This window comes from Rhinopithecus bieti, unplaced genomic scaffold (assembly GCF_001698545.2).
Source record: "Rhinopithecus bieti isolate Rb0 unplaced genomic scaffold, ASM169854v2 scaffold_42745, whole genome shotgun sequence".
In the NCBI taxonomy this organism is placed as follows: domain Eukaryota; kingdom Metazoa; phylum Chordata; class Mammalia; order Primates; family Cercopithecidae; genus Rhinopithecus; species Rhinopithecus bieti.
Window position 1 is genome coordinate 3798258 of NW_016819184.1, and position 14020 is coordinate 3812277.

The following is a 14020-nucleotide window of genomic DNA, read 5'->3' on the forward strand; positions in this document are numbered from 1 at the left end:
CACCTCCCAAACCCCACACACCACCTCCCAAACCCCACACCACCTCCCAAACCCCACACACCACCTCCCAAACCCCACACCACCTCCCAAATAAAGCTGTGGAAGACCTTTGGGGAACAGGTTGGGAGACCTGCATGGGTGGCTGTGTATCAATGATATTAAGGAATTAGTTGAAGTGTCTTAGAAGTAATACGATATGATTACTATGCAGGTTAATGACCGTGTTTTTCGGAAACATTTTCTGATGTATTGAGGGGTGAAGGGTTATACTATGCTACTAATTTCAAAACAGTTCAGCAAGAGTGGAAAAAAAGGAGAGACAAACATGGCCAAATGTCAACGGCCAAGCCTAGGTGGGAGGTTTACCGGTGCTTGTTGTGCTATTGTTTCACGTCTTCTAAATGCGTAAATGTTTCAAAATAAAGAGTTAAAAAATAAAACAGAAGATCTTCCCAATAGGGAAATGTGCAAAGCCTCTGAGTGGTAACTGGAATATCCAGCCCCCAAGGCAAGGCCCAGCTGAGCTGAGATGGGGCCAGACCTCTGCAGCCCCACGTCCTCACACAGTCCTTCATTTCTTGGAGACCCCCAGAAGACAGTCAGCGTGGTGCAGTGCCTGTCTCCCGGGTTTAGGGTGCTCATACTCCTTTCCCAAGCACTCGAGGGTCTTTAGAATGACCTTTGCTAAGGGAAGAAAACTTCACTTTTTAAATTATATTCAAATAGAACTCTAATTATCTGCATGACTTTTTTTTTTCGAGACAGAGTCTCACTCTATCGCCCAAGCTGGAGTACAATGGCACAATCTTGGCTCACTGCAACCTCTGCCTCTTGGGTTCTAGTGATTCTCCTGACTCAGCCTCTCAAGTAGCTGGGACTACAGGCGCGCACCACCATGCCCTGCTAATTTTTTGTATTTTTAGTAGCGACAGGGTTTCACCAGCCTGGCCAGGCTGGTCTCAAACTCCTGACCTCATGATCTGCCTGCCTCGGCCTCCCAAAGTGCTGGGATTACAGGCATGAGCCACCACACCTGGCCTATCTGCATGCTTTTAAAATAATGCTTCTTTTCTGATTATAAAGTAAGGCATGGTACCTAGAAAAAAAAAAATCCCATATCAGAGTCACCCATAACCTCACCTCACAGAGAACAAACTCTTAAGATTCTGTTGAATTTGCTCTAGGAGGTAAGGGGGATTGCTTAAAAACCAGCCCCGGAGGCTCTGGGCTGCCCAGCAATAAGCTCATTGAGATGAGGCGCTCTTCCTTCCCAGGGACAGGCATAGCCCTGAACTTACCACCTCCCACTGGCAGAAAGCCACCAAGGTCCTCCAAGTGCCAAGCCGCTGGAGTCAGCCACCACCCCAACTGCCACCTGAACTCAAACTGCCTGGCACCCGCGGGGTCTGTTATCTGCTGCTTTATAAGAATGCCCCTCTCTGGTTCACAGGGTAGGAGAAAGGGAGAGTGGCCAGGACATAGCATGCTCCTGAGCACAGCCCTGTAGGGCATCCCACTGTGCCCCAGGGCAAGCCCACCAGGAATGGAGGACCCGCTCCACTCGCCTGCTGCTGAGTTCCCTGCTCAGAGTCACACTCCCAGCTCTACACAAAATCCCATCTTTTCTCTCTTGCTTTGTATGATTTTCTCTTCTCACTGCCTTTTAAAAAGTATTATTTCAGTTTCTTATTATTTCACATACTTCCCTGTTTACATAAGCACTGAAAACAGTGTTCACATACTAAATATTCCATCATATGAATATATCATAACTTCAATCAATCCACTATTGTCGGACATTTATGTTGTTTCACATTTTTCACAATTTTAAATAAGGCAACAACAAACACCCTTACTAATCATATTTGCATTTCTGATTGTTTCCTAAAATGGGATCACTGTGTTCATGGATGTGGCTTACTTTGGAAGCACATTTCCGAATTGCTTTCCAGAAAGATTATACCAATTTACATTTCTATCAACTATATTTGAAAGTACAGGCTATTTCACTGCATCTTTACCAACATGATTATTTTTTAATAACCAATTTGATAAGTAGAAAACTTTTTATTACTAGTAATGCTAAACATTTTTATATGAATTGCTTATATTGATTCTGCTATAAATTTTCTTGTATAAACTGCTTTTTTCTACTGTGTGTGGAGGCTTTTTTGGAATACATGTATGGGCGTGTGTGTGTTCTACACATTAAAGATGCCGGTAATTTGTCTATAATACATTTGTAAATATTTCTCTGGATTGTCCTTAACATTGTAATTAAGCTTTTAAAAATGTATAATACACTCTTAATCTTTTCCTTAATTATTCCGTTCAATGCACTTGTTCCTTTCACATTACAAGATAAAACAATTATGCATCTGTGTTTTCTGGTCATTTTTTATGGTTCTGTTTTTTACATTTAATTCTCAATTCATCTGGAATTTATTTTGGTATATGCTATAAGACCAGGATCTAACTTGACTTTTTCCTTCAAACATCCTGTTTTTCCAGTACATTCCTCATTGGTTTATGTTACTTCCATCATCATATACCAGGTTCTTCTGTAGATAGGGATCTACTTGAGGATTTCTATTCCATTCTACTTTTTTTCTGATTTGTTCCAGTATCATACTACTTTAATTACTATAACGTTATGAGGCATTTTAATAACTGTCAAGGCAAGTCCTTCCACACTCTTCCTTGACAAAGTTTTAGTAGATATTATCTATTTGTTGTTCTCGATAAATTACAATCATTTTGACAGGTTCCCAAGAATAATTCCATTTGAGGCTGCACTGAACCTCAATGCAGTATTTGAGAAGAATTAAAAATTGTATAATACTCAATCTTGCCATTCTGGCATATGACATGTCTTTATTTCTTAAATTTTTATATCTCTCAGTAAGGTTTTTAGGTTTATTTTTTCATTCAGATTTCCTACCTTTCTTGTTCTCATTCTATTTTATTTCCCCATTATATTTATTAACCAGTAATTGCAGGGATTTAAGAAAGTGTTTTCTTTGCCTTGTTTGTCCACTTTACTGAGCCTCCTTATTAAGTCCAAGTTTTTCAAGTTGATTCTGTCGGGTTCTACAGGAAATAAATCACACCTCTTACCTCAGTTCATATCTTCCTAAGTGGATCAGCCTTCAAAATACTGTCTAACCATGAAATAACAAAATACATCTGTATTTACCATATGCCAGGAACTGTTTTATGCATTTTTCATATTAACTCATTAAATGCCTACAACCTATAAGTACTTCCATTATTTCAATTTTACAGACATGAAACTGAGATACGGAGAGGTTAGGTAGCCTGTCCAAGGCCACACCACATCCTCAGAGGGATGCAGATTTCACATCAAGCTCTCCACCACTCTCCTGGGCTTCACTACTAATTTTGGAAAGGAATTTGCCAATACTAAGAATGACACTGGCTGATTGAGATGATTTAAAAAATAAATCTTTGTATGCTGCAATCAAAGGAATCCTTCATTCAACAGACACTTTGTCTCCCATGTGCCAGACACTGTTCAAAGGCTGAAAGCATCCTTCACTTTAAAAAATAAGACACTTTTTTCAAGACCATCCTGGCTGACAGGGTGAAACCCCATCTCTACTAAAAATACAAAAAATTAGCTGGGCGTGGTGGCGGGCACCTGTAGTCCCAGCTACTTGGGAGGCTGAGGCAGGAGAATGGCGTGAACCTGGGAGGCGGAGCTTGCAGTGGGCTGAGATTGTGCCACTGTACCCCAGCCTGGGCGACACAGCGAGACTCTGTCTCAAAAAATAATAAAATTTTAAAATTTTAAAATACTTTTAAACTTTTTAATATACACGCCAAGTTACACCCAATTTTTGTTTTGCGTCTACACAAATAAAGGTTTTCACCTTTAATCTACTGCTGGCAAGTGTTATGTTAAAAAATTTCCTAATACCCTCCGGTATGGCCCTCCTAGGTGGGATGGAAGAGATCTATAAATACCTACACACAAACACACACACAAATAACTTTTTTCTATCAGATTTTAGCAATAAGTTTATCCTCTGGAGCATTCCAGTTTCCTCTCTGCTCTGGAAAAGCCCAAGGTTATTATCAGTGCCTAGAAAATCTGAACAGGTTCAGTAGTAGAATAGTCAAGCCACGGAGCCTACATTGGAGGTAATTTTTAAATGAATTTTCTAGTTTCTTGCATGGACACTGGTTATTCGAATCTTCTGCTTCTTGGGTTGACTTGGTGGTTTAAATTTTCGCAGAACAAAGTATCCATTTCAATGACATTATCTACTATTATAGACACAAACTTCTTTTCATGTTTACAGTTTCTCCATAACCATCATTATTGTCCTCTTTCAAACTTCTAATTTTTTTCTTCTTAGATTTACAAAAGATCGGTGTATCTTATTAGATAGATTTTTAAGAGGTAACTCTTACATTTCTCAATAATCTTTCTACTTTTAATCAATGTCTACTTTTAATTCTTTCATTTTCCTACTCTCCTTATACTTTTTCTTTTCCCTTTTCAGATTGCTATTATTCTTTTCAAACCTGGAGTTGATAGCTTAGTCTCAACTTAGCCTATGAGTTATTTGGAAAAATACTTTTTAAATTTATAAGTGATATTTAAGATATTGTTATTTAAAATCTATTGCTGCATTGTGTTCAGAGAATGTAAATGGAGAAGATAGTCCTTCTGATTTGAGAAGTTAGTTGGGGTTTTCTTTATGGCCTCCCCCAGAAGGTCAGTGTTTGGCAGCTGTCCGTCGATGCCATCTGCAGCACCCAAGCCCTGGTTCCATGTGTGTCGTGACCGCAGCCCCTGAAGCCAGGGCCTGGCATTTTGCTCAGTGTTTCACCCACACACCAAGCACAGCGCCTGGCAAGTAGTAATCAGTCAATAAACACGGGTTAGCTGGAATTAATTGATTAACTCTAATGACTAGATGAGCGAGTGTGTTTAGGTCTTTCAGGAACACTCATCTGCCCTTGATGTGTGTCACATTCTTCCCCGGAGCTTTTCCTGTAGCGTTCTCAGCCCTCCAAGGGAACATGTGCCTCTCACCTCAGGAAAGTGCTCCGGGCGTCTCTCTGGTGGTGATTTCTGTCTGCTTCTTTAGAAACAACGAAGATTTCTTAGCAAAGAGTGAGGCTGAAATGCAGCGGCGGCCTGAGAGAGGCACGGGGTGCCGGGGGCAGGCACTTGTACCCACACGTGGCACGGCTGGCTAGAGCTGCTCTGTAGCTGCCATTTCCCGTGCACTGTGTGTCTGTCCACTGGGCACGGCCACCACGCCAGAGAAGGCACCATACGTTACAACAGATGCCCGCCCCCCACAAGCACCCTGGTGAGTGAAAGCACAAGACCATGTGAGCAAGCCAGCTTTTGTGATCACCATCTTTCCTCGGGGACCCACCTACCTCTCAGGACTGTCAAAAGAAACTCGAGAAAATGTTTGGGTGAAATCACAGTGCCTCTGGGCACAAGTCCAGCAACACAATTCTGAGAACATCAGCACATTTTCAGTCAGATCCCACCTCCTACCTGTCCTTGCCACTTCCATTCTTCAGATTCACGTCTGTGCCATTAGAAACTAGGATTTTCACAAGCCTAAAGGAAACAAACTGAACTGTAGCTAGATAAGTCACCTTGATCACTCAGCACCCACAATAGTCCAGTCAAAAAAGAATAACACAGCATCCAAGATGCCTCTTTGCAACAGTTTCTTCTGCACCTTCAGAAGCCAGCTGGTTTTAAAACCAGGCACCATTAAACCAGAAAACCACGTCTTCATTCCAAAAACATAGGCTTTTACCTTTGACACAAGTTATTCACTAAAATCAAATGAAAGCACATGAGACAAATTGGGCTACCAAAATAATTCACTGTCCTCTGAATGGTCATTTTTTAATATATTCTTAAATGGTAGCATTTAATGAAAAAAACATTTATGTTTTTTTCAAATGGCATTTAATTAAGATATAAATGAAAATAAGGTATTTCTATTAATACTTATCTCTGTGTGGAATAGATAATGAGAGTATATCTGTGAAAATTATATCTTAGCAACCTAGCAGAAAGTTTTCCAGAATATCCCTCTATTTTATAAAAAGAAAATTCAAATTCCAATAACCAGTTTTCCAAGAACATAAAAATATATTGCATGTAACTAAATGGCTACCCCTCTTCCTCAACATATGATTTACATTCTCTCCTGCATATTGTAAAACTTTATGATTACAACAGCGGGATTTCTAAGCCATCGCATGGTACGGACGGTTTGGGAGACAGAAGAGAAACTGGGTTCCTCCATGGCCCTTTTTCCTCCCCCATCCTTATCCTGACCAGAGCCTCTGAATAAAACAAAAGTTAAATCCCCAAGAGAGATTTAAAAAAAAAAAAAGAAAGAAAAGCCATACCTGGTGTATCCTTTCTGGGCAGCAACCATCAGAGCGGTAAAGCCAAACTTATTGGGAACATCAACCTCAACACGGCTTGGGAAAGACAGAGAAAAGAGATGAGCATGCTCAGTCCAGCTACTGCAGAGTCAAACCCAGTGGTTCTCATGGGGCTCAGGTGGCTAAAATGACTCATTTTACTGAAAATTCCAATTTCTTTGGGGCCATTAAATCTTTTCTTGTCTTAGACTGCTAAGAATCTTCTAAACTATATGCCTAATATTCTACAAGATTCAAATGCATAATAAAAGAGAAAACTGCTGTCATTTCACTTAAAATATGCACGCTTTGGCTCAAAGCCATCGTGCCATCAGAAATAGCATTCTTAGATGAACATAGCTCTTTAAGATAGCGGAGGACAGTATCTTCACTGCTGACTCTCAACTCCACCAAACATGAGTTTGTATTGGTGGAGACTCAAGCTTTATCCTTGCCTCCCATCTCACCTACTGGGTAGAGAACAGCCCTGTTCAGGGAAGAAAGCAGAGGTCTTCACACACATACTCTAGCGTAGCAGCTTTGGCTTTTTGTGGGAACCTTCTCTTAAGAGCTCTAAATTACAGAGCCATAATTCACAAATGACTTGCCTTCTAGGGCACCCAAAACTATTGATTCAAAAAGAACCTAGGTAACATCATCTACTTTTCATGTAGGAGGCAGCTTCCAACATCTCATCTGCAGCAGCAATATTCACCATTTTCTCTCTAGTGTTATATCAGCCTTTTAAATTCGAAAGCAGTTGATTTGGCGATTCCCTCGTTTCATCAGAAATTAGACATGGGCATCTGGGGTGAAATTTGTCTAAATGCTGTGGCTTATAAGCAAGATACAGAAATCGTTTCTGGGAAGAAAATATGATACCCAGCCTTGTAATTTCCTTTTACAATTTCTATTACACAATTACAAAATATAACATTTACATGGGGCTTCACGAGCATCTTTATTAACTGTGGTTTATTAACTCACACCAGTCACCTGAGATCCATTTCGGAGGCAGTTTCAAAGTCATGGGAATTTTTAGGAAAACAAAATGAAGCTACTGCGTGTATTTCTATGCACTTTATAGGCATGGGGAAAAAAAAAAAACTGAAAGGTCTCTCACCCTCCTTGAAGTATTCGGACAAGCAAATCTTCATCATTCACATTAACAGCCCGATGCAAGTGCTCGCTACTTACGGGCTCTCCTGGAGAAATGAGATGGAAGGCAGTCATCCAGAACATCAGGAAAGGAGACTCCTTCCCACTGTCTTCCTCCTGTGGCCTTCAGGGGATCATCTCCAGGAAGGCGCTTGGCTATTTCTGTAAGTATATCTTACATTTCCTACTCAACCGCTTCTTTTACCGACAAAGACCTTGTTTTCACACGTTAACACAGCATCCAAGATGCCTCTTTGCAACCGTTTCTTCTGCACCTTCAGAAGCCAGCTGGTTTTTACATATTAAGAGAACATTTTGGCCAGGCGTGGTGGCTCAAGCCTGTAATCTCAGCACTTTGGGAGGCCGAGACAGGCGGATCACGAGGTCAGGAGATCGAGACCATCCTGGCTAACACGGTGAAACCCCGTCTCTACCAAAAAATACAAAAAACTAGCCGGGCGAGGTGGTGGGCACCTGTAGTCCCAGCTACTTGGGAGGATGAGGCAGGAGAATCACATAAACCCAGGAGGTGGAGCTTGCAGTGAGCCGAGATCCGGCCACTGCACTCCAGCCTGGGCGACAGAGCAAGACTCCGTCTCAAAAAAAAAAAAAGAGAGAACATTTTGACTGACCTAAAGGCTTGGGACATTTTCAAGTTATAAAGTATTGCTTTGTGAATGTTATTTTGATATTTGGAAATAATCCTTTCAGATTTCATAAGACTTAATAAATGTCTCCTACAGGGGAGGAAAACCTCAGCAACTGTCACAACATGCTAGTTTCATTGGCCAAAGAGATGTTCAACTATTTTGGAAAAAAAAAAAAAAGGACAAAGTGCTTTAACATTTGAAATTAAAATTTTCAGTTCTTCCCAGGAATGTGACATACATGTTCGCCTTGTCTTCTGAGCTTGTGGGGTCAGAGGGCTTCTACACACAGGGAGGTGGGGAGCACCAGGAGAAAACTCAATTAGGGGCGAGAGCTTGCCAAGCGGAGCAGACCCAGGAAGAGTCCAGAAGCCTGAAAGAACAATGGGCCGCAGTCGGGGAGGAGGGCATGCTTTGTACAGGGGACATCAGCTCCACAGCAAAGCCAGCAGGCAGGCGGGCAGCACAAGCAGAGGGAGAGTAAAGGGCTAGGAGAAGCCGCCCATCTTTCTAGGAGTTTCTGGTTTCATTTGTTTCTTATTCTACACCTTCTGATTTTAAAAAGGATCACGATTAGGCTTAAATAAAATAATACCAGTGAAGCACTTGGAAGAGCACATGGCACATCGTAAGTACCCAGCACACGCCTGTTGTTGGGGTGACAGTAGCAGCAGCTGCCATCGTGAGTAGATACGGCCCCACCACCTCTTACGTACTCCAGCTGTACACCCAGCCCCTCACCCACGCGTGGCAAGCATTTGAGTTTATAATCCCTGGTCTAAATAACCTCAAAGGTCTCATTCATTCATTCAACAAACCTAAGTAATGTACATACCAAGTCCTGTGCTAGGCTCTGGAGGGTTAGCATGAACAGAGCTAACCATTAGCTCCCATGCTCACTTCCACTGTAGTGACCGCTTTCAGACCGTTATTATTCTAAACCCTGAAAGAAAATATCCACTCCTGCCCCATTCTCCCCCACTGTACCCTACACTGCCTCCTGGGGCTCACCCACCCTCCCTCTTAACCCATCCTCCCCCACTGCATCCTACACTGCCTCCTGGGGCTCACCCACCCTCCCTCTTATAGTCCGGCCCAGAGAGATCAGCTTGCCTCCCTCTTCCTGCTCCTGATGGTAGAACATCTCTCTGGGGTGCCGGTTCCTGGGCCTGGGAGACACTTTTTCTCTGGGTTTCCTTGGGGGGTTTCAGTGGTGCAAAGTGAGCTGGGCAATGTACAAACTGGGAACACAGTGAGACAGGAGAGTAAAGGGATTTCTCCCAGAATGATCTTTAGCTGATACCTTTTCCTTTCTTTCGTAAAAATAAATTTATGCCAAGTTTAAATTATTTTGAAACAGCAATTTTGTCTGCTAGAGCTTGCCAATCTCTTACAGATTTTTTTTAGCTACATTATACTTCCTTTTCATCATTACATACACTTTTTAGATCAAAAGTGTCAAAAGTCGCACGATAACCTGTCAAAGGCCAAGGCTCACAGCTGTCCCTGGCCTTCTAAGGCAGGTCATGCTGTGCCCAGTGGTTTCACTAGTAGGGCTTAGGAAGGAGGCAGGGTTTTACACCCCAGAGGACATCTGGTAATGTCTGGTGACATTTTTGGGTGCCACAACTAAGGAGATGGTGCACTGGCATCTAGAGAATAGAGGTCAAGGAAGCTGCTAAACATCCCTGGTGTGTAGGACAGCCCCCCACAACAAGGAACTATCCAGTCCCCAAAGGTCAGTAGTACCAAAGTTGAGAACCCTGGGCTAGATTAATAAGGACGTAAAATCATCATGTGTTTCATCTACACTTTAGGTGGATGAACTAAACCCATAGACTGTTTCCCTTTCTGTTGCTAACCAGAAGAGAGTGGTATGTTTATGAAAGTCTTTGTTATCCCATTAATAGGCCCCATGTTCTCCTAATCTCAAACTTCAGCTGCCACTAAAACATAAAAACAAGTCATTTGGATAAATCACTTATAACAACATATAAAGCTCATTCTATTTCTACTAAGTTGTACAGTGCGTAGTATCCCAAATCAAATCCTATGAATTAAGCTGTATGTAGACTTTTTACACAGTGCTTTTAAAATTCTCCTCCAAACCATAAGACTGGGAGTCAGAAAGGCTAAGTTGTCCAAGGTCGCCCAGTTAGGAGAGGGCAGCATCAGAGCCAAGGCCAAGTCTTCCATGAGGCCCACTCCTTCCCTTTAGTATTCAGTAAATGCTGCAGTACCGACCAAGTCACTATATGCTTCCACTCTTACTAAATTTTGAAGACAGATGAACATCTTAAGTAAATGTGATCCTCTCCCAGTGTTGAAAGAAAGGGGATGCCTAAAATCTTCCAAAAAGTGCTAACTGCTTGAGATGTTAGGGAAAGTTCTAAGGGCGCACCCCTGACCACCTCTCTACACCGACCCCATCTACTCCACAGCCTCCATCTTACTGAACAGCAAGGCTCTCCCGGTGGGGACACTTCCTAGCGCATCCTAACCAGGAAGCTCTGCAGCATGCAAAGGTTGGAAAATGAAACAAGTTCACTGCATGCTTATAAGCTAGAGGACCGCCTGTAGCAAAGACCAGGGCTTTCAGTATGAGGATATAATAAATGTAATGCCAATTCCAGCTTCCACAGGAGGTAATGAGCACTTCGCAGCTTACTCTGAGAACAAAGGGACACCTCACCGAAGAGAGGGGAATTGACATAATTGTTGCTCAGTCCTTGCTTGCTGAGCAGTGACCACCATTCCAGGATGTGAGAGCTCTTTCTCAGCGTTAACTCCTTAACTGTCCTCACGTTACTACCAAGAGTGAAAAGAGGGACTGAGGATTACACTGGAACCTGTGTGAAGCAACAGAGGCACAAAAACGTCTCCATTTACATGAATTTGACAAAGAAACAGAAAAAGAAAAGACCCTTGTTGGCAGTGCACAGCAATTCTTCCTACTCCCACCATAGGCAGGAGTCCTGAGGAACAGAGGAAATTCCAGGGTGAACAGAATGTTCCATTCCTCCCACCCCTGAATCCTTCAAGACTTTGTGGGCCTGGCCCAAGGGAATGCCATCAATAAGTGCAACTGAGTATTTTTAAAAGGCCGGCTGGTTGCTCTGCAGGTTTGTTTTTCTAGTGTTTACCCTGAGTGTTGCAATTGCAAATATCAAACTGATTCTGCCTATGGTGAGCATGTAAGCCCATGCGTTCATCTGAGTGGGATGGAACTCACCAGTCAGGCCCAGGTGAGCAGGGACCCTGATGAGGAGAAGGGCAGAGCAGGGCAGAGTGGTCTTGAGGAAGCCATCGTTCATATTCTTTAAGAGGGTTATTTAGCTGCAGAGGTACCTGCAGATATTATAATATGGTGATAACACCTTTCTTGGTGGAATTTTAAGTCTTTATTAAAAGCAGTGAATAAATCACAAGCTCATTGGAGAAGATATTTGCCAATTAACAAGTAGCAGCTGTTTTTCTTTCTTTATAAGGGCCCAACTGATTAAAATTGTATGCCTCATTTAAGCAAGAATCTCATGTACTTTACCTGGGGGAAAAAAAAGGCTGTGCATTCTTTATTCAAACAAAGTGCATGCCTCTGTGATTCATTAAAACACTCTCAAACTGAATGCAAATTATCACCACACAGAAGCATTTGCACTTGCTCTGTATCGTGTGCACATTTTCAGTTCTTTGTTTAGCATGATCTGCCTCCTTAAGAGAATCTGCTTTGGATATTATAAATATATAACAATAGCATAAGGGAACTGCAGCCAGCCCGCAGAGCCAAGAGCCTTCCCCAGCTAGGAGGAGGAGGAGGACACCTGATCCTCACCAACCAGTCCAGCCCCCTGAGGCTGAGAAGGCTTCCTGGCTGCAGGCAGTGATGCTATTATCTGGCAGTGAAATGGCCAGGATCACTCCCCCAACACACACACACACACAACCGTGGTCACCACCACACTCATCCCTGCAGGAGGCCTCATCTAATTAGTCATGGAAACCATGGGGCTATAAGGACAGACGCCTTGCACCAGCTCTCCATGGCTGCCTCTGGAGCCAGCTCAGTGGGAAGAAGGCACATCTGGCCCACAGGCACAGCCTGATATGGTTTGGCTGTGTCCCCACCCAAATCTCATCTTGAATTGTAGCTCCCATAATTCCCATGTGTCATGGGAGGGACCTGGTGGGACGTAACTGAATCCTGGGGGCGGGTCTTTCCCATGTGGTTCTCATGATAGTGAATTAAGTCTCATAAGATCTGATGGTATTATAAAGGGAAATTCCCCTGCACATGCTCTCTCTTGCCTGCCACCATGGAAGACATGCCTTTCCTTCTTCTTTGCCTTCCACCATGGTTATGAGGCCTTCCCAGCCATGTGGAACTGTGAGTCCATTAAACCTCTTCCTTTATAAATTACCCAGCCTCAGGTATGTCTTTATTAGTAGCATAAGAACACACTAATAAACAGCCCTTCCTAAAAGAGCTCCAAATGGTATGCCAACCCCATGTAAACTCAGGCCAGGAGGGCCAAAAGCCCCTGCCCTGGCTTTGATGTGCTATTAAGAGGAGGCTAGAGGCCACCTGAAGCCCACCATGGAAGGCTGCAGAACCAACCATACTAACCCTCACGTGGAAGGTTCGGGTGAACTCTCACTGGCCAGTGGAAAACGAATACATCTCCCAACAAACATAAATGAAACCTGAGAAAATCAGTGTTTCTTTTCATACTCTTAATTCTGCCACTGGTCCTTAATTTTCACCCATCCATCCATCAAGTATCTTCTTTTTTTAGAGAAAGGGTCCTGCTCTGTTGCCCAGGCTGGAGAGTTCAGTGGTGCCACCATAGCTCACTGCAGCCTTGAACTCCTGGGCTCAAGCAATCTTCCAGCTCGGGCCACAGGCACACACGCTGACTTATTTATTAAGGATCTCCCACAAGCTAAAGATGGCCAACCCATCACCCACCCTTTCGAAGCCCACAATGTAGGTGGGAGACCAAAAGTAGACAAATACTTAAGAGAAGATGCAAGAAGTGTTCCATAGAGGTGGGGGATACTGCTCTGTACCTGGGGAGGAGGGAAAGCATGACAGAGGAGGAGAAAGCCACACGAGGCATCTCCCCCACCGTGCTCGCCCATGGAGCAGACTCAGTGAGCACAGCAATGAAGTGAGTGCTCCAGGGAGGAGGGGCAGAGGTGGGGGACTGCGGAGTGGCAGAAGGCCTGTGGAGGGTGGGGACAGCAAGAGGATGGGAGGGAACAGAAAGGTAGCCTGGGACGGCGTCCTGGCTGGGGTTGCCCGGAGAGTCTCTGTTCATCCACCTGGCTCCCTTTGCCACCTCTTCCTCCTACCCCTTCTCCTGCACGCCTTCTGCCTTCCTTCAGCACACAGAGCTCACGTTCTGCCGTCTTTGCTTTCTCGTAAGAACCCGAGAGGTAAGTATGTTCCTTATAACAGCAAATGTTCTCAGCACTGCCGGATGAAGGACCAAGCCCTCTCGCTTAACCTGAATCCCCAGAGTTGACCATTTCACATCAGAAGTCTCCTCTGAAACTGTGTTTTTCAGTTAAACTCCCAGTTTGCTAAACTCAGATCCTGTCCCCTAATGCCAGGTCTGCAACTGAAGGTACCACAGCTCAAAAGCTGAGTTAACTTTAGTCTACACAAAAATTGTCATGAAGAAATGCCTAAAGGACACAGATGAAAGCCACGGAAAGCACATACCTCCAAGCCAAATGCTACCCGGACTAAAATGGAAAAACAGCTTTACTCACAG

General features: G+C 43.5%; 1 protein-coding gene across 8 annotated transcripts in view; it reads right to left on the reverse strand.

The window, feature by feature from the left end:
* FANK1 (fibronectin type III and ankyrin repeat domains 1) overlaps positions 1-14020 on the reverse strand; it is a 120355-nt gene that overhangs the window by 7420 nt on the left and 98915 nt on the right. For 7 of the 8 annotated variants that reach the window (XM_017858631.1, XM_017858626.1, XM_017858627.1 and 4 more), the window contains 3 exons: positions 7562-7643; positions 6421-6495; positions 5546-5611 (listed from right to left, as the gene is read on the reverse strand). In XM_017858631.1, coding sequence (XP_017714120.1) covers positions 5546-5611; positions 6421-6495; positions 7562-7643 — 223 coding nt within the window. The remainder of the gene's footprint in view (positions 1-5545; positions 5612-6420; positions 6496-7561; positions 7644-14020) is intronic. The other variant, XM_017858629.1, reaches the window with a different exon arrangement.